Raw genomic sequence first — 24,902 nt, 5'->3', positions numbered from 1 at the left:
TCAAGTTCTAAAAGGAAAACATGAAGCTAACAAGCAAAGCGCTCCAAATTATAGTCTAGCTTTACACAGAGAAACACAATTTTCTGTATCCATGCCCATATTTATCAATGAAGAAACAACTTACTGAGAGCCTAGTTCTCCCTAAAAATTGCATTTAAAAGGAGTCCTACACCACAGGCACGGGGGAGGGGGCACAAAGAGTGTAAGAGCCAGCAGGGCTGGGCATCCTCTGTGGGACAGCATCTTTTATAGATGACAAGGAAGCTGAATCCAGGAACTTGGGATCATACAGCCATCTAAACAAGACTTGCATAATGACAATGTGAGACAATATGAGAACGCAGACTGGAGGACACCCACAAGGCCTTTCCCCTAGATAAAGAGCCACAGGCAACCAATCAAAGGTTGCTGAATGATGGAGAATCACACTGCAGTGACAAATCTCCTCATAGGTTATCCAATCTTAAGCAGTCAACCCTATACACAAGAACACATGAGCAACACAAATGGAGCCAGCTAGTTGAAATTATGCACACACACACACACACACACACACACACACACACACATTGCATATACATGCAAATGTGCACACACACACTTGCATACTAACATACATGTACACACTTGCATATTCACACACACACACATACACACATACACACACATACACATACACCTACACACACACATGCTTCTAACAGTAAAAATGAAAAGGCAGAAGCCATGAAAGTTGAGAAGGACTGGGGGCCCAGGAGGAGTTGGATGGGGAAGAACCATGAAAATGATGTAAATACTATACTCATACATGAAATTAAAAAAAAAAAAGAAATTACAACCTAAATTAACAACAAAAAAGATACCTTAGGTGCTTTTTCATGTACTTGTGTCCAAATACTTTGGCAAAGAAGCAAAACGGTAGATGACTAAAGACAGTAGTGACCATAGAAACTGGTAGGACTTTGGTAAGAATTAGCAGTTGACCAAAAGGTAGTTACTCTCCCTGCATACAGCATTTTAAAATAATGGTCTTGATTACTAGCATAGTATTAGAACTGCCTAACATACAAATTTTACTAAAAATCAGTACATAATTTAAGAATGCCTTGTTGCTTTAGACATGGAGAATTGAGGTTCTGGTTTGATATCAGTGCATTAGTGATTGAGTTTGGACTAATACAAATAATTTGTTTCTAATTATAGCCCAACTGGCAACACTCTGTGGCTACTCAGAGCCTGACTAGTTTAGCTTTCTTTCTTTTCTTTTCTTCCTTCCTTCCTTCCCTTCCTAACTTCCTTCTTTTCTTCCTTTCTTTTCCCCTTCCTTCTTCCCTCCCTCCCTCCCTTCCCCCTCCCATCCTGGGCTAATTCAGTTATAACACACACAATTACTTCTTATCCATAAACATCTTAACTTCTCTTTGTGTTCTTTGTATATAGAGTCACACATGTTAATTATACTTTTGATTCTTAACAACCTTAGCAAAACCCAGGAAGAGAGCTAGCTTAGAATACCACATACCAAAAGATAGGAGAAAATATATTTATAACCCAACAGAATAATCCTTTATTTTTACAAAATTTAAGCTTAAGTATATTAACTGATCATTAAGCATGCTGCAAATGTTTATATTCATTTAGACATAACTCTCATATTCTGTATTTAGTCATAATAAATATAGCCTAGCCTGGCCAACACACCTAAGCACATTGTATATTTATGATTTGAACAGACACTTTTTAAATGTGATAGTTTTAATTTATGAGTGTTCTCCTGCAACTGTGAGAGAGTTTGAAGGGGATTTCTTCATCCTTTCATATAAACATATACAACATAATGTATATTCAGTGAGATATATAGAAACACACATACACAAAAGTTACCCATATTTCAGCTAGTCAGGAGACCATAATACAAATTGCCAGGCTATTAAAAAAAAAAAAAAAAGAAAAAAAAAAAAAGAAAGTTAAAACCAACTCATATTCCTGAGCAAATAGGAAGCTAAAAGTCATCTAATCATAAGGTTTGTATTTGCATGTCTTCTACAGTCTTCAGATGGACTTTCAAATGAGGCCATGTCCACAGTACCTGGAAGAGGGTTTTTTGCTGTTGTTTTTGGTTGGTGGGTTTTACTTTTGTTGCTGTTGTTTCTTGCTTGCTTGCTTGCTTGCTTGCTTGCTTGCTTGCTTGCTTGCTTGCTTGCTTGCTTGCTAATTATTCCTGGTCTTAGTTTCCAATGGGTCTATGGACTCACTCCCAGGTATGTCCCTGTTAGCCAGACCTGGCTGAAATAACAGTCTTACACATAACCTGGAATAATCAACAGATTTAGAATTACCAGAGCAAGAACTGAAGGAGCTAAAGATCTTTACGCACCAGCTCACAGCCTGCTGTTTACGGACTATCTGAAAGATGGCCGTGAGAAAATGTTAAAGGAGCCATGCCAGTCATAAAAACTAGAGGGACTCACAGGGCCAAAGGAAGCGAAGGAGAAAGGCCATCAGACACTGGCATGAGCTCAGTAATGGGGAAAAGATACAAGAAAGTCTCCTGTCGCCAAGGAGAGAGGGCTGCACTCACTTCCGGCCAACACTAGACTGCGGAATCCTAGGGGCGTTCACCTTAATGGGATTGAACCCCTGCTCAGTGTGTCGCTAAATAGATCAATAATTCATCAGGTGGTCATCTCTGCCTTGTTCTTCTTCATTGTAAAGAAAGTTAAGAAACAGCAATAGTTAAGCATTAGACCTCCAGATCACTGAAGAAGATGTAGGTATTTTGACTTCACTACTCTTCTGTGTGTTTTTACCTGAGAAGTTATAACTTTGTATATATCCTTCACCTCGGTTTCCCAGAGAAAAGCTGAATGTAAACTTCCTTCACTTCCAGGTTCTTGTCTCATTTATACCCAGGGAGTGTAAACAGCTAAAATGAAACGTATTTCTTCTATTTTACTACTCACAAATCTGCCTCGAGCTAATTGTCTCGATTTCTAAAATTTGTCTGCAAACTCTAGCTAGAGCTGGTTCAAGCTGCACCCTAGCCAGGAAACCTTGTTTTTTAAGCAAGTTTACAATAGCCAGTGCTCTTCAAAACAATATCTTGTGTTCTGTTTTCTCAGCCGAAAAAGCAGGAGGAAGAAGAAGGTACAACGGACACGGCCACATCCTCTTCCAACAACCAGGAGAAGGACAGCGGCGTGGGGCGCACAGATGAGAGCTTACGGAATGAGGAGAGCTCAGAGCAGGAGAATGCAGCCGAGGAGCCCCATGGCGCACCACTGAAGAGCAAGAGAGAGCTGGGGCAGAGCCAAGACACCCTAGGAAGCATTGAGCTTCCGTGCAACGAGAGCTGTGCTGGGGGTGAGTGTTTGGACTCCGACCGTGCCAGCAACCAGGAGGCGTGCAAAGGTTTCCAGCAGCTCTTGGAGCTTAAGATTCGAAACCACGGAGATTACGACCTGTACTACTCGAGTAGAACGATCGAATGCAATCGAGGGGAGCAGGACGGGGTGGAGCATGAGCTGCAGCTGCTCAACGAGGAGCTACGAAACATTGAGCTGGAGTGTCAGAATATCATGCAGGCTCACAGGCTCCAGAAGGCGACGGACCAATACGGAGACATCTGGGCGCTGCATGACGGAGGCTTCCGAAACTACAACACCAGCCTAGACGTGCAAAGGGGGAAACTGGATGACATCATGGAACATCCCGAAAAGTCAGACAAGGACAGCTCGAGCGCATACAACACGGCCGAGAGCTGCAGAAGCGCCCCGCTGACCGTAGACAGGTCCCCGGACAGTTCCCTTCCGAGAATGATCAACCTCACCAATAAGAAAAATCTGAGGGGCATCATGGCAGCCCATCAGTCCCCTTCCAGACAGAGCACCAGGGAATACACGTCGACCAAAGCCAAAACCACCGATGAAGGGTGCAGCGTTGAAAGCCTGGAGAGGAGTCTGGAGAACAGCCAGCTTCCAGATCAGGAGTGCACGGTCAGTGAGCACCCTCCATACCTCTCTCCTTACCACAGCTCCTCCTACAGGTACGCCAACATCCCCGCGCACGCCAGGCATTATCAAAGCTACATGCAGTTAATTCAACAGAAATCTGCCGTGGAGTACGCCCAGAGTCAGCTCAGCTTGGTGAGCATGTGCAAGGAATCGCAAAGGGGCTCGGAGCCCAAAATGGAATGGAAGGTCAAAATTCGGAGTGACGGGACCCGGTACATAACCAAGAGGCCAGTGCGAGACCGGCTTCTGAAGGAACGTGCCTTAAAGATCAAGGAGGAACGGAGCGGCATGACCACAGATGACGACACCATGAGTGAGATGAAAATGGGGCGCTACTGGAGCAAGGAGGAAAGAAAGCAACACTTGGTCCGGGCCAAGGAGCAAAGGCGACGCCGGGAGTACATGATGCGGAGTCGGCTGGAGAGCCTCAAGGAGAGCCCGCAGAGCAGCGGCGAAGGCAAGAAGGAGCTGAGCATCATCGAACTGAGCCACAAAAAGATGATGAAAAAAAGAAACAAGAAAATTTTGGATAACTGGATGACAATCCAAGAACTGATGACTCATGGGGCCAAATCCCCGGATGGCACTAGGGTCCACAATGCCTTTCTCTCGGTGACCACCGTATGACCAGACACATGGGGACAACTGGCTTAGAGCATGCTACCAGTTTCGGTAGAGTATCATTGCCTCGTTCAATGTGGCATTTTTATATATATTTTGTGACTTTACAGTTTAAACTTTTGTAAAAAAAAAACTGGTACTTTTTCATTTGTTTTTCATATGCTGGTACCTTCTTTGGCTAATATCTTTCCTTAACTTGTGATATATTCATAGCACACATTTATAGAAAAAAAATAAAACTATTAAAAAAAACAAAAGGAAATTTAAAAAAACGAACAAAAATCCTAAGGACCTAATTAATTTCCTATTTTAATGTACCTATTGTAAGTTAAAAAAATCTGGATTTATTTCTCTAATTTTCTTATTTCCTATTTTAATAATTCAATGCCAAAATGTGTCTATGCTTACCTCCTGGCATAGTGTATGCTAAATTAGATCTGCTAATAAACTACATGCCGCATCTTGTCTTATACCTGAAGTAGCACCTCCTTTCACATCTTCCTGTACATTTAACACATCAGTGACAATTGTCTGTGTCTCAGTAAAGTGTGGGTGGACAATCTTCCCGTGATATGTAGTGACACTGGTCATGTAGCTAGATAATTGTGGTAATTTGTGACAATGAAAAAAATTAATAAATTTATTAATAAATTATTGATTATCCTTAAGAAAAGTTAACCAAGAACTGTTATTTTCTTTGCCCACTGTGGTTATCGTGTTTGGTTGTATGAATACTATTAGAAGACTCTTAATTGTGAATTACAAATTGTGTAGTTTTTCTATCACATTTTTTTCCCCAATAAAGTTGTTTTGAAACGCTACTTACAGGGCATTGTGTCACATACTCCAGATCATATATTCCGACCGGGAATAAATTAGATAATAAATAAAGTATTTCAATGATCCTAAATTACCCTTCATGAGCCTCTAGCCTGCCTTTCTCAGGTCAGATTCAGGAAGAACGGAGAAAGAACATTAATGAAGGGTCTCCTGTTGACACATCTGCTTCACGTTTACAAGTCGAATGCTCTGCGAGGCGTCAGCAATGGGAACTTATCACAGCTGTGGAGACTGCTACATCATTCCACTGTGGTAGGACACAATCCAGTCTACAGCACAGCAGGCTTATTTGACTGATCATCTAAAAGTACGTTTTGGGAAGCCATCCATCCTTGCCGTGATTTTCAGCATATTCAATTAAAGGCCTTATATGTCTTTATTAAAGGGCATATTGTTAACTGGCTAGGCAGAGTTTTATTAACCTAGCTTTTCATTGCTTAAATATTGAATCATATCATGTGTCAACCCTAATGCCTACAGAATCGAAGACACTGTCAACTAGGTATGTAAAATTTCATTTAACCCTACAGATCTTCATGAGGAGGACATGCAGCTAATTATTTGGAAGCTAGTGTCCTGTATGAACACCTACAGTGGCTGCCTATCAGTTCTCCATCGGGTCTCAGGCCCCAGCAGTGTACTCGTCTCCCAGAGCTAGCCCAGGTCACCAATCCTGCCAGTCCTCACTGAAGTTAGTACCTCTTACTGTCCTGAGATCTCTGAAACAAATCTTATACCTTATTAAAATGAAACTACAGACAGAGTTTTGGAGGGGCTGTATTAACAAAAAAAAAAAAAAAAAAAAAAAAAAAAAAAAAAAAACCACACACACTTTCTTAGTTCTTTACCATATACTTGTATGTATGTATTTTCTTGGCCATTCATTCATCACTAAGTCATAAGCATTTTCTCCCTTTATGAATTTTAGGTTCATGAAGGGATGTCTTGAATTCCCCCACTTTGTAATTCTCTGGTTCAGTTCCATTTGAATGATAATAGCAGATGCTATTTACCCTGAATTACTTGATGAATCTGAGTTTTCCTCCTTGATTCCGTTGCTTTCCTTGCATTGCCCGTGGTTAAGCACTGTGACCAAGAGAGCTTTGGGAGATGCAAGAGTTTGTTTCATCTTTCACTTCCAAGTCCCAGCCCATCATTGAAGGAAGTCTGTGCAGTAGCTTGCTGGCTGCCTTGCACTCTGGCTTACTCACTTGCTCAGCTAGCTTCCTATACAACCCTGGACCACTTGCTCAGGGAATTGTACCACCCACAGTGGGCATGGCCCTCCTACATGAATTGTTACTGGTCAAGACAATCTGTCAAAGACATGCCCACAGACTAACCAGATAAAAAGAATCAATCAATTGAGATTGTGTCAAGTTGGCAAGTGATGTTAACTAGACAACCCTATATATTGGTTCTTTTGCTGTGGTCATCCTCATTCTCCTCCTCTTCCTTCCATGGCTGCATCATTTTGAAGGACTACTACACATAGGGAAATAAACTCACTTTATTTGCCTAGAGTAAAAAGCTGGACACAGTGTCTGAAATAGTGGTAACCGTGTCAAAGTAAGGGGGCTGAAGATTTCCATGGTTCTTAGTTTCAACCATTGTAAATGGACTTGGTAAACTACGCCATGTATACTCTGGTGATTCTGTTAGTGCTGAGAGCTAGCATATGTTAAGCAAGCAGCCTACTAAGCCAGTGCCCAGCTCTGGAGTCCAGTTTTGTCTTATGGTTTCCTATAAAAACAACTGACTATGCTGAGTTCAGTTCTTTCCAGTGCAGGTCTAACTGTGGCTGACCCCTCGCTTCTCCTGCACGCATGAACCAACAGGCACATTTTCTACAAGAAACGCCCTCACGTTTCTAAGAATTTAATATTTTGTAAGTGACCCATTTCATTTTCCTTTTATTAAAGTCAAGTCTGCTGACATGATTTCTAAAACTGTGGCACCTTTTCACATCTTTGTTTCTATGGTTCCATGAGCTGAGATGCCCCCCAAAACCTTGGTGAAAACCAAAACACCGCCACGCTTTATATGCATGACCAAGCTTTTCAATAAGCTTGCTTTTTACTGAGTAAATAATAAATCTGTTCTCCACTAAATATTTTCTCCTTAATATGTGGGCTGTTTTATTTCCGTTCCAAGGAAATGCCTGGATACAAAGGCAGAAACATTTTCCTCCAGCTTGTCTTGAAATTGTTTTCATTCTTGTTGTTTGTTTGTTTTATGTTGAGGTGACAGGATCAGTATTAGGATCCACATGGCAGGGACCTAAGGAGGTCAAAAATAGTCTAGATACAAAGGCTTCTGTGTCATGATCCAGGAAGAAGGCTACTGCTGCTCTCCTGGTTCTCCATGCTATGCTTTGATGAATACCTGCTGTGAGCTCAACGTTAACTTTCAGTAGGTAGCTGCATCTTTACTTGACCCGTGTACTGCTAGTGGGTCTACATCTTCCATTGACTCAACTCCCCCTGGCTGTTTGTTTTTGTTTTGTTCTGTTGTTTTGTGTTTTGCTTTTTGTGAGCGTTGGCTCTATGCCTCCCATTCTCTGGTAAGGCAGTGCCATTTACTTATTCTCTGCTGCCTTGACTGCTCCTTTCTGAACCACTATTGCTTCTTTTTCAAAAAATGCATAGATTGCTTCCAGTGGTCTCAAGACTTCCAGAGACAAGAGTGCCATTGTCCTATGACTGGCTACTCGGGCCTGAGCCTGGTCTCCAGATGCCTCCCCTCTATCCGACCCTGCCTGTGGCAGTAACATCTGCTCTCTCAAACTCCATTTCTGTCAGCGCACTTAGATAAGTTTACATCTGAGCTCTTGAGACTGGACCTTTGATGCCTGTTATCTTTCCACTTGTTCTTCAAGGACTCTCTATGACGTTCCCAGTTCAGACCTTGAGAAGCCTATGCCTTTGATAAATGGTTTTTCTGGCAGTCCCTTAAACTTGCAGTCTTTAAATGTTAATGAATATGTAATAAAATGTTGGCTCTGTTCTTTTCTAGTAACTAATTCATACATTATTTCCGTGAATCATTATCAATGCAATTAATTACATATGTAATAATAACTGAGTAACTTCTATTGTTTCTCAATAAAGTTAAACATTATGCTAGACTTGTTGACTAATTTACTTCTTTCAAGAAAAAAAAAGTAAATTTCCTAGAAAATTTTGACCCTGCCACTTACAGATCTGCAAAAGTACCCAGAGCTTACCAAGCAAAGCATTAGCGACACAGCTGCATTTGACTGGAGTGACTATAGGGGACCACTGGAGGTATGCAGAAGAAGAACTAGAATGGGAGAAAATACAGAGGTAGGAGACAGCAATGTGTAAGGAGAAAATGAAATACCCTGTCACTTGCCGCCCAGTTCCACAGACTGAGAGAGGGTGTCTACCCTCCACAGGAGGAAGAGTTAAATGGGGCAGATTCATAAAATGCTGTCAGTGTAGATGCCGACAACCTTTGCTGCAGAAAAGCCACACAATTCTCTTGCACCTGCATCTTGATATTACAAATACGCTGGGAGTTTTCATAGGTGTCCTAGCATGCCAAAGCCAGGAACTATCCTTAAGACAGGACAACTTGTCTTACGTCACTCTTCTCCAGGGATGGGAAACCTGCATATTCCCATCCTGTGAACCCAACAGGCATTCCAATGCACTAGTAACATTGTGGAGGGGTGGGGGGTGCTCACAAATCAAGCTTGGCATCGAAGCTTGACCCTGAATCAAATCTACAGGATGCCTTGTGCCACAGAGAACAGCATCATGGAGGGTGCTAGAAAGGAGGTGATGTCCTCAAGATTTGTAGATTTCATACAATGCTGTCCACATCACACCTGCCTGATCCACTACCATGTTCCCACTGTTGGATGGCCTGCAGAAAGAGTGTACACTGTAGACAAGCTTACCATCTATAGACCATGCTGTTAAGAAACACCTGGAAACTGTACTTCATGTCAGCATTGCCTAGTGCACCTATGCCATTAGACACATGAAGAAATCCACTTACTCAGAAGACCATAAAATGGTGGTGATAGCTCATCCACTTCATGTACAAATTTGAACATAGGCACACAGAAAATATATTTTAATTGGGTCATATGATAATATCAAAAGATCAAAACTTTCTGGTAACAGCAAAGAATTTTAGATGGATGAAAGACCTGATAGAGAACTCAAAGAATAGGTTGGATTTTTTTTTTCTTTTTTTTAAGCCATTGAATAAGATCTAAGTGACTAAAGATAAACCATTCACTGAAATTGAGAATTAAATGCAGGAAATAAATGTGAAATTCAACAGGGAAAAAATGCATGTTTTGAAAGAGACCCACAGAGAAATTGAAAGTTCAATAAATCAAATGAAAAACTCACTTGAGAGGCTGAGGATGTATTAGATCAAACAGAATACAGAATATCTGAGAGTAAAGATGGGTCTTTCAAAATTTCTTATTCGCAGAGGGGGTAAAAAACAGGAAAAGAAAGAAAGGATGGGGAAAGCTTTCAGTACCTCTGTGACACTACCATTCCGTGATCAAACACCAGAGCATCCAGAGGCTGAGAACTAAAGGTTAGAGCATAAGAGAAGAATAAAAAACTAGTCAGTAAAGTTATGATGGAAGGATTATGTCATCTCAGGGACTACATATACAGTAGCATGCTGGGGCTCACTGAACCCCAAATTTATGGGGCCAGAAAAGAATCTTATCATGGCATGTAAATTCAAAGCACAGGACAAAGACATCATTGCAAAAACTGAGAGGGTAGCCTTAAGACGCATTGAAGGATAATTCCATCAAGAAATGATTCCACTACAAACCCCCTCCCTGCCAGTAGACATAAAATGATGTATTCTAACCCTTGAAGGAAAATAACTATCAAACAAGGTTCCCCATCCAAAATTGAAGTAGGTAAAAATGGAGCTGGTTAATGACCATCAGAGTAGCCTTACCAAATATACTGAATGGAAACCTGCATATAGAAGAGAATGAATGAAATTTGTCTTGCAATAATCTATAAGAGTAGCACTGCTGTCCCCAGCCACAATAGGAGATCAAATGGCATTTCAAAATGTGGGATGCCTCCCTACAGGCTGTTTGTCAGAGGTCTCTAAATAGAACAATGCAGGCTAAACTATTGCTCTTGGTCACCAAGAACTAGATGATGTAATGTTCATTACTTTTGGTAAATTGTCATATGCACTTTGAGTTCACTGAGAAGGTAGCTTTAGGAGTAAGGTTTTGCTCCCCACCACTTCAGACCCAACCATGTTAGTCTCAAAGTATACTCTTGATTCCTTGTCTGGAGATCACTCCTTCCCAAATAACATAGAACAGCATAAATAGCCCAAAGTAAAAACAACCATGCCCTTAGAACAAGCCGTATCGTAACCCATTTGCAACAGGTTCTATCATTAGTTATCCAAAAGCATAAAGGTTTCTATAGCAGGAAAGAAAGAGAAAAGCTAATCATCCATGGATAGAAAACTCAATCTAGAATTACAGCTCACTGCCTCAACTTTCCCGATTGGTTTCCTGAAAATGTTTATAAGCCTTTGACTTGATGGTATTAACTCTCTACTGGTGTGTGTGTGTGTGTGTGTGTATGTGTGTGTGTGTGTGTGTGTGTGTGTGTGTGTGTGTGTGTGTGTAATTTCTAGATGACCACTTTAGTGGGGTTTCTCCAGCTGATTTCTGTTGTCACGTTTTGAGTGTCTGATTTAATGTTGTTTTGTTCTCTATCTGTTGCTTCTATCTTCCAGTTGCTATTCATTCATTCTACAACTTTTGCTTGCTCTGTGTTTAATAAATGAACTCATTTAAAACTGAAAGTATGGCATCATAGACCATTCTCTGTACAAAACAAATGAAGACTTGCTTGTATCTGCACAAACTTTGGTGCAGAACATAGAGAAATAGACTTTGAACCATATGAACTACTATGATGCCCTGCCAGGCAGAATGTACCTAGAAGGACAATTGTGGCATGACTTTAAGAGGATGATCCACCACATTCTGGTTGGCTTTGAGGCCTGTCCCACAGGAAGGAGCTCATGGTTGGTGGTATCATGGATAAGGTGGTCACAGCCCTAAGGGGGGGACCTGTTATTATATTTTGCTAAGTGGGAATGTGGTCCAGCTGTCCTCTAAGCACTTGTGTTTATCACTATAGATAGTTGGGGCTCCTAGCCTCCATCAGAGGAACTTCTTATAGTGGCTGATAACCAACGCAGATATTCATAGCAGGTCCAAATATTGGTAATATGTGAATATTGAGTGTTTAGCTTTAAGTGGAACATTTATATTATAACTTCCTTCCAAGGCTGACAGAATATCATAAAAGAGGACCTGGAAGAAATGTAAGAACAATCGGAGGGAAATGGGTGTTAAGAAATTTATTGGGAATAATGGGGGGGTTAAAATTTTCAAATAAATAATAATGGATGAAGGAATAGAAACACAACATATTTTTCTAATGAGAAGGCTCAAAAGCAATATTTATTGGAAGTTCAAACTTATATATATGAAAAGTTTTTAAAAAGATTTAAAGGTTGTGGAGGTAGATCAGCAATATGTAGAAGAGAAAGAGAAGTATCTAGGATCAAATGGGCTTTTGAAGCTTCAAAGCCTGCCCTCAGTGACATACCTCTACCAACAAGACCCCACATCCCAGTCCTCCCAAAAAATTCCACCAACTGGGGACAAAGAAATCAAACACATGAGCCAGCCTATGGAGAGACTCTCCTTCAAACCACCACATTCTATTTCATGGACCCTAAACTCTTCTCTATATCATAATGCAAAAATATATATAGTCTAACTTTAAAAGTCTCTCATAGTCTGTCACAGCCTTAACACTGTTCCAAAGTCTAAAGTTTCTTCTGACTATAAGATAAAAAAGAAAAATACATAATTTGTATACAACTGCACAGAATACACATTACCCTTCCAAAAGGGAAGAAAGGGGGCATGATGGAAAAATACTAGAGCAAAGCAAGACCAGAATCCAACAGAGAAACTCTAAACTCCGTAACTCCATGTACAATGTCAAAAGGCTTAAAGTTGTATATGTATTATTTCTATTTTTCCTGTTTGCTTTATTTTTCACTGTAGATATGTATAAGAAGTATCACAAATAACCATGTAACAAGATCAATACTAGGCTGTTCTGAAATCTTCTCTGTCAATGACATCAATCCAAAACTCTTCAATTTATCATCAGGCAGATTATTAGGACAAAGGCAAAAACCCATCCACATTCTTCGTCAAAATATCGCAACAATGTTCTCTAACCCAGCTGATAATATTGCCCACCTGTGAAACCTTCTGAGCTGGACCTCTATAGTCCCCATTGCTCTCAGCACTACTATCTTCCAAGACTTTAATGGGATGACTTTTAAAAGCCAGCCCCACTTTTATACTCCATAATCCTCAAGTCTTCCACATTTTTCCAACAAACATTATGGTCGGGCCTATCACAGCAATACCCCACTCCTGGTATTGACTTCTGCCTTAATTACTTTTCTATTGCTGTGACAAGACACATGGTCAAAGCAACGTTAAAAAGAAGCAAAACTATAGGTCACTATCCCTAATGAATGCAAGTGCAAAAATTCTCACCAAATAGCAGCTGTCTTAGTTACTTTTCTACTGATGTGTGAAGACATTATAACTAAGGCATTTTATAAAAGAAGGAGCTTATTTGGGGTTATGGTTTCAAGGGTTAGAGTCCGTAACCATCATGGTGAGGACCATAGTCACAGAAATGGAAGAATGTTGCTAGAGAAGTTATTTAGAGCTCAGACCTTGACACACATACATCCACCATGTAACTGGGAACAGTATGGGCTTTTGAAATCAAAAGCCTTTCCCCAGTTACATACCTTTTCCAATGAGGTCATACTTTCTAATTCTTCTCAAATAGCTCTACCAATTAGGGACCAATCATTCCAACATATGAGCCTATGGAACCGTTCTCATTCATACCACTACATATCAGCAAACCAAACATTGTGTCCAACTTTGACGAAAGAACAGATATGCCATGAGATATTTTTTGTGCTATATTGGATCTTCCTGTTGCCTCTTTCTTTCATTCCACCTTTCTTTCTTTCTTTTTTTCTTTCTTCCTTTATTTATTCATTTGTTTTTAACATCCGGCTCCTACCACAAATCAGTGCTTGTCTGGAGCAGACGATACTGGGCCTTTAGAAGTCCTGCTTACTCTATGTATAGGGTTCATTATATAATGTTAACTCTCAGATGTCTCACAGACTTTAAAGTATCTAGAAAGTCAGTAAAAATGGGGGAGAGAAAAACTAACCCAGTGTGTTAAGAGGAAACCATTCCCTTGCAGATATTCCATTGTGGTCAGGTCAGCGAACACAGCATTTGTGTCTGTCTGTGTCAAGTCAACTCATTCAACCTTCACTTGAAACAGAACACTGATCAGAAAATCAATAGGAATTGAAATGTACAGTGCGAGATGCACAAAGAAACAAACAACCCAAAACCGACAGGAGGAGAAAATGTGTTTGAGATCCTGAAACGTTCACTGCATTGAATGATTTCCATGAATCATTAATAAGCTTGTTGTCTTGGGCAGATAAACTAAAGGCACATGAAAACAAACCTTTCTAAAGTGGAGTATATAGATGACTCAGGGGGAATGAACAGGGCAGAGAGTGGGCAGGTTCCCACCAGCTCTGTGAGCCACCATGGCCTTGAAGCCTTCAACCACAGCTTACAAGTTCCTGGTAGGTCTGTGATTTCAAACCATCCCAAACTCTCATTTTCTCATCCACAAAATAGGGATGTTTGAATTAACAGCCTAAAAAGCCCATTTGATGTCTAATATTCTAGAAATTTGCCAGAAATATTTACCTTTGATGTAGCCATAAACCTTATTAAGGTTGCAACTAAGGACATTTGAAAATGCAGAACTAAAGTCATAATCTCTTAACAATAATCCTAGAACCCCTTCTTCTAACACTTAACAACTACAACATCATAAACCTTCTGTTAGAACATCATAACAGTTCTCAACATATCAGTCACAACCTCTTTGAAGAGTAGTCACATATCATCTGTCCCACATATCAGATATTTACATTAAAATTAATAATCACAGAAAAATATTATGAAGTAGCAGAAAAATAATTCTATGGTTGTGGTCACTGCAACATGGGGAATTGTATTAAGGGCGGCAGCATTAGGAAGACTGAGAACCTCTGTGTTCATAGCTAAGTTTTGCCAGTTTCAACTTCTATTCATCCAGAAGATCCCTTGTTTTCTGGACTCTCACATCACCCTGTGATTGTGCTCTAGAAGAGATGCTGAGTCTTTGGGTACATGCTTACAGGGAAAATGGAGAAAGGGAGAAACCATGTGGACAATGCTGGACTTTGTCATCAAGGCACTTTGATGAAGAACGGCACAATTGCTGTTTTGCTTCTCCAGGAAGGAAGCCTCTGAAAGTACCCAGCAGACACAGTGGCTAGCTTCTGCAAATACTACATAACTTATGTCTAAAGAAGCATGAGGAGCTAGGCAAGAACCGGGTCAAGAAGGCTCACACAGCGAGCTGTAGCAGTAGATAAGTGTCAAACCCATGCTGCACACAACTAGGGCTGTTTGCAATGTGGGCATTCTGAAGGAAGACAAGAATTTAGGCTAAAACCAACAATGGATGGGTGGTATTCAAGATTTTTCTTTAATTAAAGATGGCTTTTAGAAGAGTGTGGAAAAAGAAGGGAGAGGGAGGGAGAAGGAGAGGGGAAGAAAGGAAGAGAAAGGAAGACAGGGAGAGAGGGGGAGGAGGAGAGAGAAGAAGAGAGGGAAAGAGGGAAAGGGGGAGGGGGAAGGAGAGAGGAAGAGAGGGAAAGAGAAGAAGAGAGGGAGAGAGAGGAAGAGAGGGAGAGAGGGAGAGAGGGAGAGAGGGGGAGGGGAGGAAGGGAGAAAGGGAGAGGGGGAGGGGAGGGTGAAGGGAGAGGAAGAGGGAGAGAGAGAGACGGAGGAAAGGAAGTATAGAGAGGGCAAACATGTTGCTGTTTGGGGAATTGAGTGAATGCTGTTACTGCACTAAACAGTCTCAAGACAAGAAAGCTGTTCTAGAAGAAAAGGTGAATGTTTCAACCTTAGGATCTGATTTTTAAGGTTCCAGTAAAATACTCCAGATCTTAATAGAACTCAGAGACTGTTAAAAGTCATCCAGGGATGCTAAGTACACCATCTAATGCTTATTTCTTCCTTCCTTCCTTTCTTCCTTCCTTCCTTCCTTCATTCCTTCCTCTTTCTTCCTTCCTTCCTTCTGTTTTCTGGTTGTCAATAAGGTAGGAAGCACTCTGGACCTCTGTCCTTCATCCTGGGCCCTACTTTAAGAGTTGTATTTATGTCTCCTAAGAAGAGGAAGCAAGAATATCCCCTTCAAACACCCTCTCCTCTGGAGACACCTCCAAGTCCAGAGAAACATCCTCAGCAGTGTCTGGCAAAGAACATCATAACGAAATGCACTAATATGAATGTAGTAAGACCCATGCATATTTAAAGCATAAATAACCTCACATAACCCCAAGTCAGGTTTTATAGCACTTGTACTTACGGGAAATATTTTCAGAGATGTACCAACTCTCAACTTCATGTGCTTCCCTGGCAGCCTAGCTGAGCAGCCTTTTTTGCTTACCGTTCTTTTTCATTCCCCTTCCCTGGGGCATCAAGTCTCTATAGGATTAGGTGCATCTTCTCCCACTGAGACCAGTATAGACCGCCCTGTGCTACATATGGGGGTGGGGGCAGAGACCAGCCTTGTATGCTGTCTGGTTAGTGGCTTAATCTCTGGGAGCTCCCAAGGATCCAGTTCATTGATAGTGTTGTTCTTCCTATGGGGTTGGCATCCCCTTCAGCTCCTTCAGTCCTTCCCCTAACTCTTCCATAAGGGTCCCCAACCTCAGTCTAATATTTGGTTGTAAGTATCTGCATTCAGTTGGCTGCTGGTAGAGCCTCTCAGAGGACAGCCATGATAGGCTCCTGTCTGCAAACACAACATGGCATCAGCAATCATGTCATGGTTTGGTGCCCACCCATGGGACAGGTCCCAAGTTGGATCGGTCACTAGATGTCCTCTTCTTCGATCTCTGCTCCAGTTTTGCCCCTGTATTTCTTTTAGTCAGGAACAATTCTGGATCAAAAAAATTTCCATTCTGCTGTTTTAGGATATCTTAGTTGGTTTTATGAATTTGCTATTAAACATCATGCTGCAACAAACTCTGATGAGAAACGTCTCTGTGATAATGTTGACTTGAAGGCCTTTGGGTAAATACTTAGGAATGCTACCACTGGGTCATATGACAGATCTATTTCAAGCAATATCCATAATGATTTCCACAGTGGCTAGGCTAGTTCCCGCTACCATCACCACCACCATCCTCTGATCCCCCAGTGTCTAAGGCTTCTGTTTTGCTCACATTCTCGCCAAAATTTCTTACTGTTTCTTTAGTGAATTTAATTTGAACTGGGGAAAAAAGGAATGAAGCTGACTGTTTTTCTACATGTTTATAGGCCATTTTGTATTTCATGTTAACAACTGTATTTTAATTTCGTTGCACCATTTGTTGAAGAGGATATCATTTTTCCAATGTATAATTTTGAAGTTTAGTGGAAACTTACATGGCTGAAGTTGAATGGGATGTATGGCTTCTAGTCCACTGATCTACATGGCTATTTATGTGTCTGTATCTTTGTTTCTTTGACTCTGCATTATAATTTAAGACCAGGTATGGTAATACCTCGAGCTTTGTTTTTTTATTCAGGGTTGTTAGAGTCATGCAGGTCTTTTGTGGTCCTTATATGAATTTTAAGATTTTCTTTTCTTTCTTTTTTTGAGTAGAATAGCATTGGAATTATATATAACAAAGATTTGGTCTTTGTGTCATGTCCTATAGATCTTAAATGTTTTGTCTGTACCTTCTTTACTAATTTCTCGTTGTAATCTGAATGGTCCAGTTGCTCTGACTTGTCTTTAAGCCCTGGTGGTTCTTTCCTCCCTTTGACCTATTTCATGATGAGGCTTCCTCATAGTGTTTCATTTGAGTGAGTTTCTCATTTTCAATATTTCAGTTATTTCTCTTTCTTCTTGAGACAGGGTCTTGCTACGCATCCCTGGATAGCCTATAACTTGCTGTGTAGATTAAGCTGGCCTTGGACTCACAGAGATGGGTCTGCCTCTGCCATCCATTCCTGGGTTTAAAGGGTATACCACTGCTCTGGCCCAACCAAGACTGTGTCCCTGCTTGGATAGTATTTCAACCATCCATTTCACATTCACATCCTGTATTGGCTTCCTTATTTTATTCAGACATTTATTTGTGTTCTCTCAAAAATCACTCAGGAGATTTTTCCCCTCTGTGATTTCTTTGAATATACAATATTTTTAATTGTTTTTCTGGTATTTCAGGTAACTCACATTCATTGGAAGCCATTACTATAGGATGTGTAATTTTAGAAAAAATTGTGTTGCCTTGATTTTTTTTTTAAATATGAACCTTGCACATCTGGGGTGTGTATTTGCTGGCTGGTTCAGTTTGGTTGGCTGTTTTGCATTCTAAGCAGCCTTCTTCTTTCAGTGGAAGTGTTTTATGATCAAGAAGGGCTAGTTTGTGGCACAGCTGATGTGTCATTATACTGCTAAACCCCTGTTCTGGGTGCAGGCTCAGTCTCCTGTACGCCTCTAAAAGCAGAACCCAGTGTAAAAACAACTATTACCAAAGGCCGGGTTGGCAATGAACACAGTGTTAATTAAAGAGCATGCACTGTTCAAAGCCCCAACCATTTTTGGAAGCAAAGGCACTCTGATGCTAGTACTGTGTACAGGAAGATACTAACAACTGTGCTAGGAATGACTAGGAGAAAAAAAATAGGAGAAAAACAGAGTAAAACTACTGCATAGTTCTGGACCAACCAAGCAAAACTAGAAGAGGGAAAGGTAGGAATACCGGTGACTACATAAGACTAATTTGGGCAAAGAAGTTGGACAAAAATCAAGAGAGGTGATGAGATGCCACCAGTTAATGCTAAAGATTTCTACCTCCCAAGAGGCTGAGACATGGGGAACCCCACAAACCAGGCAAGAACCTATGTTCTTCAGGACAGCATATAAAAGGGAAAATGAGAAGGGAAAGACTATTGAAAGGGAGAGGAAAGGAAGGCCCAAGCACAGAGCAGCACAGAGCACTGTTAAGCTGACAACCTTTAAGCAGGATGCTAAATGTTAAGGGGGAGGATTCTGGGAGTGGGGGATGGGGGAAGTGTGTGCACTCAGTCTCACCTGCTGCTTGCCTGTCTGCCTCAGCCCTCTAGGTTCCCAGATAGATGTCAGCTCCACCCTTGGGCAGTTGGTTGCAAGGTTGAGTAACAGATAACGGTGACTTCTTTGGAAACTGGGTCATAGATGCTGGTCACACCTCTGGGTGACCCCTTCAAAAGTCTAGTGGCAAATGCTGGTTCCACTCCCTAGGAATGTCCTTCCTGGAGTTCCAGCACAGCACTTGAACCTGGACCTGCCTTCCTCTGACAATCTGTTTCTGACTGGATGCCCATCCTGCTGTGGGGTAGGGGGTTCTGGTACATAACTTCTTCCCCACAGTCAAGGTGGCAAGTGCTTAAAGCAGCTCATCCCATGCCACCCACAGTCAAGAACAGAGAGAAGTGAACGCATGGCTAATGCTTAGCTAGTTTGCACTACTCCTATACAGTCCAGGGCCTCAGAACGGGAACTGATGAAGGCAACCAAGACAATTGCTCACAGATGCGTTCACAGGCCAACTCAATGCTCTCTCATTAAGAGCCATTCCCCAGGTCCAGCTGACAATTCTCTCGGCTTCTCTAGTCCAGTGCTAAGCAGAAGGGTTTTCTGCCATCTCCCCTCCCTATAGGGCAGGTGGACCTGCACTACCAGACATGCATAAGAACTGGAAAGGCTGAATGAGCTCAAATCCTGGGAGTCTCGGAACTGGGTATGGCAGGGGTGGAACCATTCCCTACCTGCCTCTATACCCGCTCCCGAACATGTAACCACAGGTCACTCAGCTGAGGACCATGGGCAATCAGTCACATAGCTTAATACTTAGATCTTCTCCATAACACCCGGAGTTCTTCTGCATGCTAATGATGGCCTCCAGCCTTCAACCAAGGAGCTTCCTTCCTGGGTATTCCTTCTGGCAAGAGGGATATAATCCCTCCCGAATTAAAGTATACGGAATTCACGTCCACCATCACATAAAGTATGAACAAGCAAGGATCACCTCAGAGAGCTGTCTCATTAAATCACTACCAGGAAGGCCTTCAACTAAAGAGCCAAGCCTAAGACTCCCCGAGGAAAGCTTTCTGTCCTTTAACCCCTCCTGTACTTAGCACTCCTAATCAGACTGGATTCTGTTCCTCTCTCCCTGACAGACAGACAGCCTAGGGGACACCCTCCACCCTCTACTCTCCCAGCCCTGTGTCTGTGGACTCCCAGTTTTGGACCTTGCTCGGCCTCCTCTCAGTGGCCTGAGGCAGGATACAGTACCTGCCTCTACCCCTGTAACATACAGCCATCATCTTCCACATTTCCTCTTCTTTTTTTTCTCTTTAAAATGTTTGCTGCTGGAGGGAAATGTAGTTTTCTGAGCGTCCTCGCTTTAAGCATGGCTCTATTCTCTCTGAGACTGGAGATAGCCACACACTGACAGCCCCACCCCCACCCCGAGACAGAATCTAGATTCCTCTTGTTGTGTTTTTCAAAGTGTCCTGTTTCATCTTTTTATTAGACTGGAGACTTACCTGTCACCCACATCTTCTGAAACTGTTATCCAGATTCCCCAGTTGTTTCCCTGGGGATAGAGCAGACTGTGTGTGTGCGCACACATCATCTGCCATCTTTGATCTTTCTTGACAGTGTCTTTTTAACAGTCGTGTACTTGACAGCATATGAGAATATTCAATCCTATGGGGATTTCCAAAACAGAGGTCTCACTACCTCCCACCATTTCCCCAGATCTAGTGACGATTTAGGAGATCCATTTCCACATCAAGGAAATCCAATACTAAGGCAGCAATTTTCCAATGAATTGACTCTTGAACATAAACATGCTAGAACTAATTTTTTTCAACCATATATTGGATGAAAACTCCATAGGGATGCTTATTTCTGACTCTTTTCTAAGGAAAAAAAAAAAAACTCTCCTTGTTTCCTAAGAAAATAATCTACATCTTAAAAGTATTGCCAGAGTTTATGTGTGGAGTTTCTTTCCTGTAAGGTTTCAAAGTTCTAGTATGTGTCTACTTGCCATTGAAGATAGATTTCAAGAAGTAGAAGCTAAAATAAAGGTTGGTATTGGAATATTCTAGTTTTATAGATATGGACCACATTCATAGGAAAAAATAATATTGCTATATAATTAGTGTGTGTTGACAGATGCATGAAACAGCACAATACGGAGAGATGGAAGAGTCATCAAAACACCTTTCCATTATTTCTATAAACTTGGACAAATGACCCCTCCCCTCTTTAAAAGTCAGTAAGAGAAAATGAGCAAGCTCTCAGTAGCTCTTAAGGAAGGAAGGAATCACTGTGTCGAAAACCACCTAGTACTTGACTGCACTCACGAATCATCGACTAATCTCTCTCTGACTTGTGAAATTTTTATCTTAAGTTGTCCCTTCTGGATGACCTGCTCCAAGGCAAGTGTGATGGCTGGCAATGACCAAGAACCTCAGGTTCAGCTCTGTGGCCTCACTGCATGGGTCTGATGCAAAGAGTTGCTAATCTTTAACTTAGTGGGACTCCTGCTGGGGTGAAGCCATGTCCATTAGCAAATACCCTGCTTTAATTCTGCCTTGACAATGCCCCACTGCAGGAAAAGAGGAGTCCTATTCATCCTCCTTATAAATGATGACCTTACACAGGGAACTCGGTCCTTGTGCCAGAAGACAAGTGTTGGCATCCTATCTGTGAGCCCTGAGCCTCCTTTGGCAGGAAGAGCAGAAAAAGATAAAAAAGCAGGAAGTTGCCCAGCAACAAGACCAGGAAACTCACTAAGGATCAAAACATCCTCTCTTGGCACCCACAGACTTTCTTCTTGTTTTCTGAGATTATTTAACCCTACCGCCACTCTCAAGTGTGCATGAATATTTTGTGGCTTTGAAATCACCATCCGAACATCCCATAGATGCTATGCACTGAGTATGGAGTATATAAATATTCATATCAGTCAAGATGCTGTCACACCTAAGATGGCGGTGGGCTCTCCAAAACTAAAATATAAAGAGGGTGCTTTGTTGTTGGCTTCATACAAAAATCAGTGCTGGGGATAAAGAAGTGGGCCCTGAAATTCATACAAGGTTCAGGTGTAAGAAATTAAAACTAAAGACCAGTTCAACCCTGACAGTTTAATTTACTTCTCTTAAGGTGCTTAATACCAAACTTATCAGCTCTCTCTGTTAAGCATTAACTTGTTAAATGAGTCTTAATTATATATAAGCAGATGGAGATTTGAATTAAAATTACCTTCCACTCGAGTGGCTTTAGTTCATTATAACATATCTTCCTCTTAATCATTTAGGCAGGCTCGTCATCTTTCATATAGAAAGTTATTAAAGTATTCCAATTTCCATATTTCTTCAGATACAGCCACTATTAAATGACAAGCAATGTACATTAGTGACTGATGCCATCGGAGAGTTGGTGAATTATTCATGTCAGGAACAGTTTTTGCACTTTTCTGTCATCTGTAGCATATTCTTTTAAAGACTTTATATTTACTTGCTCCATAAGACCTCACCTTATTTGATCTTAAGTACCAATTTTAATTCGGTTTTTCTCCTAGACGGTTGGGGACAGAACCTTACCGGAGGTCCTCAGCACTTAGCTCAACACTTCCCCAAACCACCTCCCCAAAGGGCTCTGAGACACAGTGCAAAGTGTTAGTAGAAACATGTGACACTTAGAACCAGCCGTAGGACAGCCAAGTCCAACAGCAAGTTTATTTTGACAAATATCCCCTAGCCTAGCAGATAAACTCGAGATTAGCTCCTGTCCACAGCCATTAAAGACGACCCTAACAGTTAGACCTGCGTGCTGTCATACTAACAAGTGACTCCGGCGTCTAACAGCCACGTTGTAGCATTTTTGTATTCCTGAAAGTAAGAAGCTCACAGTTACTCTCATAGGAATGCCCATGAGAAAACTCCAAAGCCCTACACTGCCATCCCTTCCTTTAGAAGCAGCACCCCCTTGGGCTGTTACTTCACCCAAGTAGTCAATCAGTATCCAATAATGTTCTGATCCACAAGCGTCACTGGATGTGCAGGCAGCAGTGACAGTGGCAGCCGAATCAAACTAGACAGCTGACAAGACAGCCGGGTCCTTCATCTGAGCTGAGTCACCAGGATGTGAGTTCAGTCGGTCTTGTCAAGGACTGGCATCTTTTATTTATAAAACACCATTGAGAGCCGTCCTTTATGTCTGACAAAACTCAATATTCAGTATGACTCTTTCTGCACTTCTTAGCCTGGGGAGTGACGACAGGTGCGTATCCCCCCCACACTGGGATCTTTTGAAAAGTAGAAAAAAGCGTGCACGCAAGGCGCAGAGGGCGATGGGATCCGGATGCCATTTAGTACTTCAGTGGCAGATTCTGAGAGGGTCGTCCTCTTAAGGAAATGACACTTTTCTCCAACTAGCAAGACGTGGCTAATTTTAATCATGGGTCATTAGCAGCACTGCAGCATAGGTAGTCACTTTGTATTTTCATAAAAATACATAGCTAAAGAGCAGTAACATTCAGACCTTGGAAATAAATGGCAGTGTAAGACAGAAACATTAATACCTTTGTTCTTTTCTTGGTCAGAGAACTATTATCTAGTAATGTATGTGCCTTGGTACACTGTGTGTGTGTGTGTGTGTGTGTGTGTGTGTGTGTGTGTGTGTGTGCCTATACCCCATAGGAAGGAAGAGGTTTTATTTTCCTTTTATATTGGTACAGTCTACTGTCCTTAAATTTCTAGTGAAATACATACATAAATATGATGTACTCTCAAGAATAGTTTAAATTTAAATAATCATCGAAGCCTTGGGGAATCACCTAGAAATCACGCTGAAAGGCTGGTAGATGTTCACTTGGTCACTTTTACAGTATACGGCATTTGGGTAACCTCTAGCCGGCTCGAGTTCTAACTCCGACTAATTAAGTTTTCTGCTTGCTGTCATTGAAAGCTTCAGTCAGGTGTAATTAAAACTGAGCCAATGACAGCCATGGCATTTGTCAGAATCATCCAGTGGTTCAAATACCAGTTCTGACAGAAATGTCAAACTGATAGGGCTCCCATCTTCCCAGTGTGTGCAAGGGGAAAACACAGAGCACTTTTACTATAAATGCTTGGCTGATAACCTTTCTGAATCCCACAGCACCAAATGCCTCACACAAAATTTTATTATCCTGGAAAATAAGCTAGCTCAGAGCTGTTCCATGTCATGTGGTAAACCTAAACCTCACTCAGTGATCTTCTCTTCCTAGTTGGTCTTTCAGGTCATGTTGAGGTAAATACGTTAAAAAAAAACATGTGCAATGAAATATTCACATTTTTAAAAAAAGACACATTTAAGGAATGTTTTCTATAGTTAGAAGTGTTTCCAATCAAACCTACAGATCATTGTTAGGTTTATAATTGTGTTTTAGTGACAAGAAATAGTATATTTTATATATATATATACATATATACACATATACGCATATACACATATACACATATATACATATATACATATATACATATATACATATATATACATATATACATATATACACGTGTATACACATATACATATAATACACACAAATATACACATATATACATATATACATATATATACATATATACACACATGCATATATATATACACACATACACACATATATACACATATATACATATACATATATGTATACACATATACACACATATATACATATACACACATATATACATATATACACATACACACATATATACATATATATACACACATACATATATACATATATACATATATATATACACATATATACACATATACACATATATACATATATATACACACATACATATATACATATATACACATATATATATACACATATACACACATATATACATATATACATATATACACACATATATACATATACACACACACACACATATATATATATGCATGCATATATATATATATATATATATATATGCATGCATATGTCCATTCAGGAAAAAGGTAAGAGCAGTTACAGCTCCTCAGAAAAGCCCAAGTTTTGAACATCTCCCATTAGATGTAACAGCAAATTTAGCTCCTGGCAAGCTGAATATGACTGGGCCTTTGGTCA

General features: G+C 40.9%; 1 protein-coding gene across 1 annotated transcript in view; it reads left to right on the top strand.

Annotated features, from left to right (window-relative positions):
• The window catches only part of PDZRN4 (PDZ domain containing ring finger 4), a gene marked incomplete at both ends in the record, with an annotated part of 346,134 nt that extends 341,494 nt beyond the window's left edge, over window positions 1-4,640 (top strand). Inside the window, 1 exon segment of the mRNA XM_080939039.1 lies at window positions 3,123-4,640. Coding sequence (XP_080795165.1) covers window positions 3,123-4,640 — 1,518 coding nt within the window.
• Window positions 4,641-24,902: the final 20,262 nt, after the last annotated feature.

This window comes from Micromys minutus (genome assembly GCF_963924665.1).
Source record: "Micromys minutus genome assembly, chromosome: 27".
Classification (NCBI taxonomy): Eukaryota; Metazoa; Chordata; class Mammalia; order Rodentia; family Muridae; genus Micromys; species Micromys minutus.
This window is presented reverse-complemented; position numbering and strand designations above follow the sequence as displayed.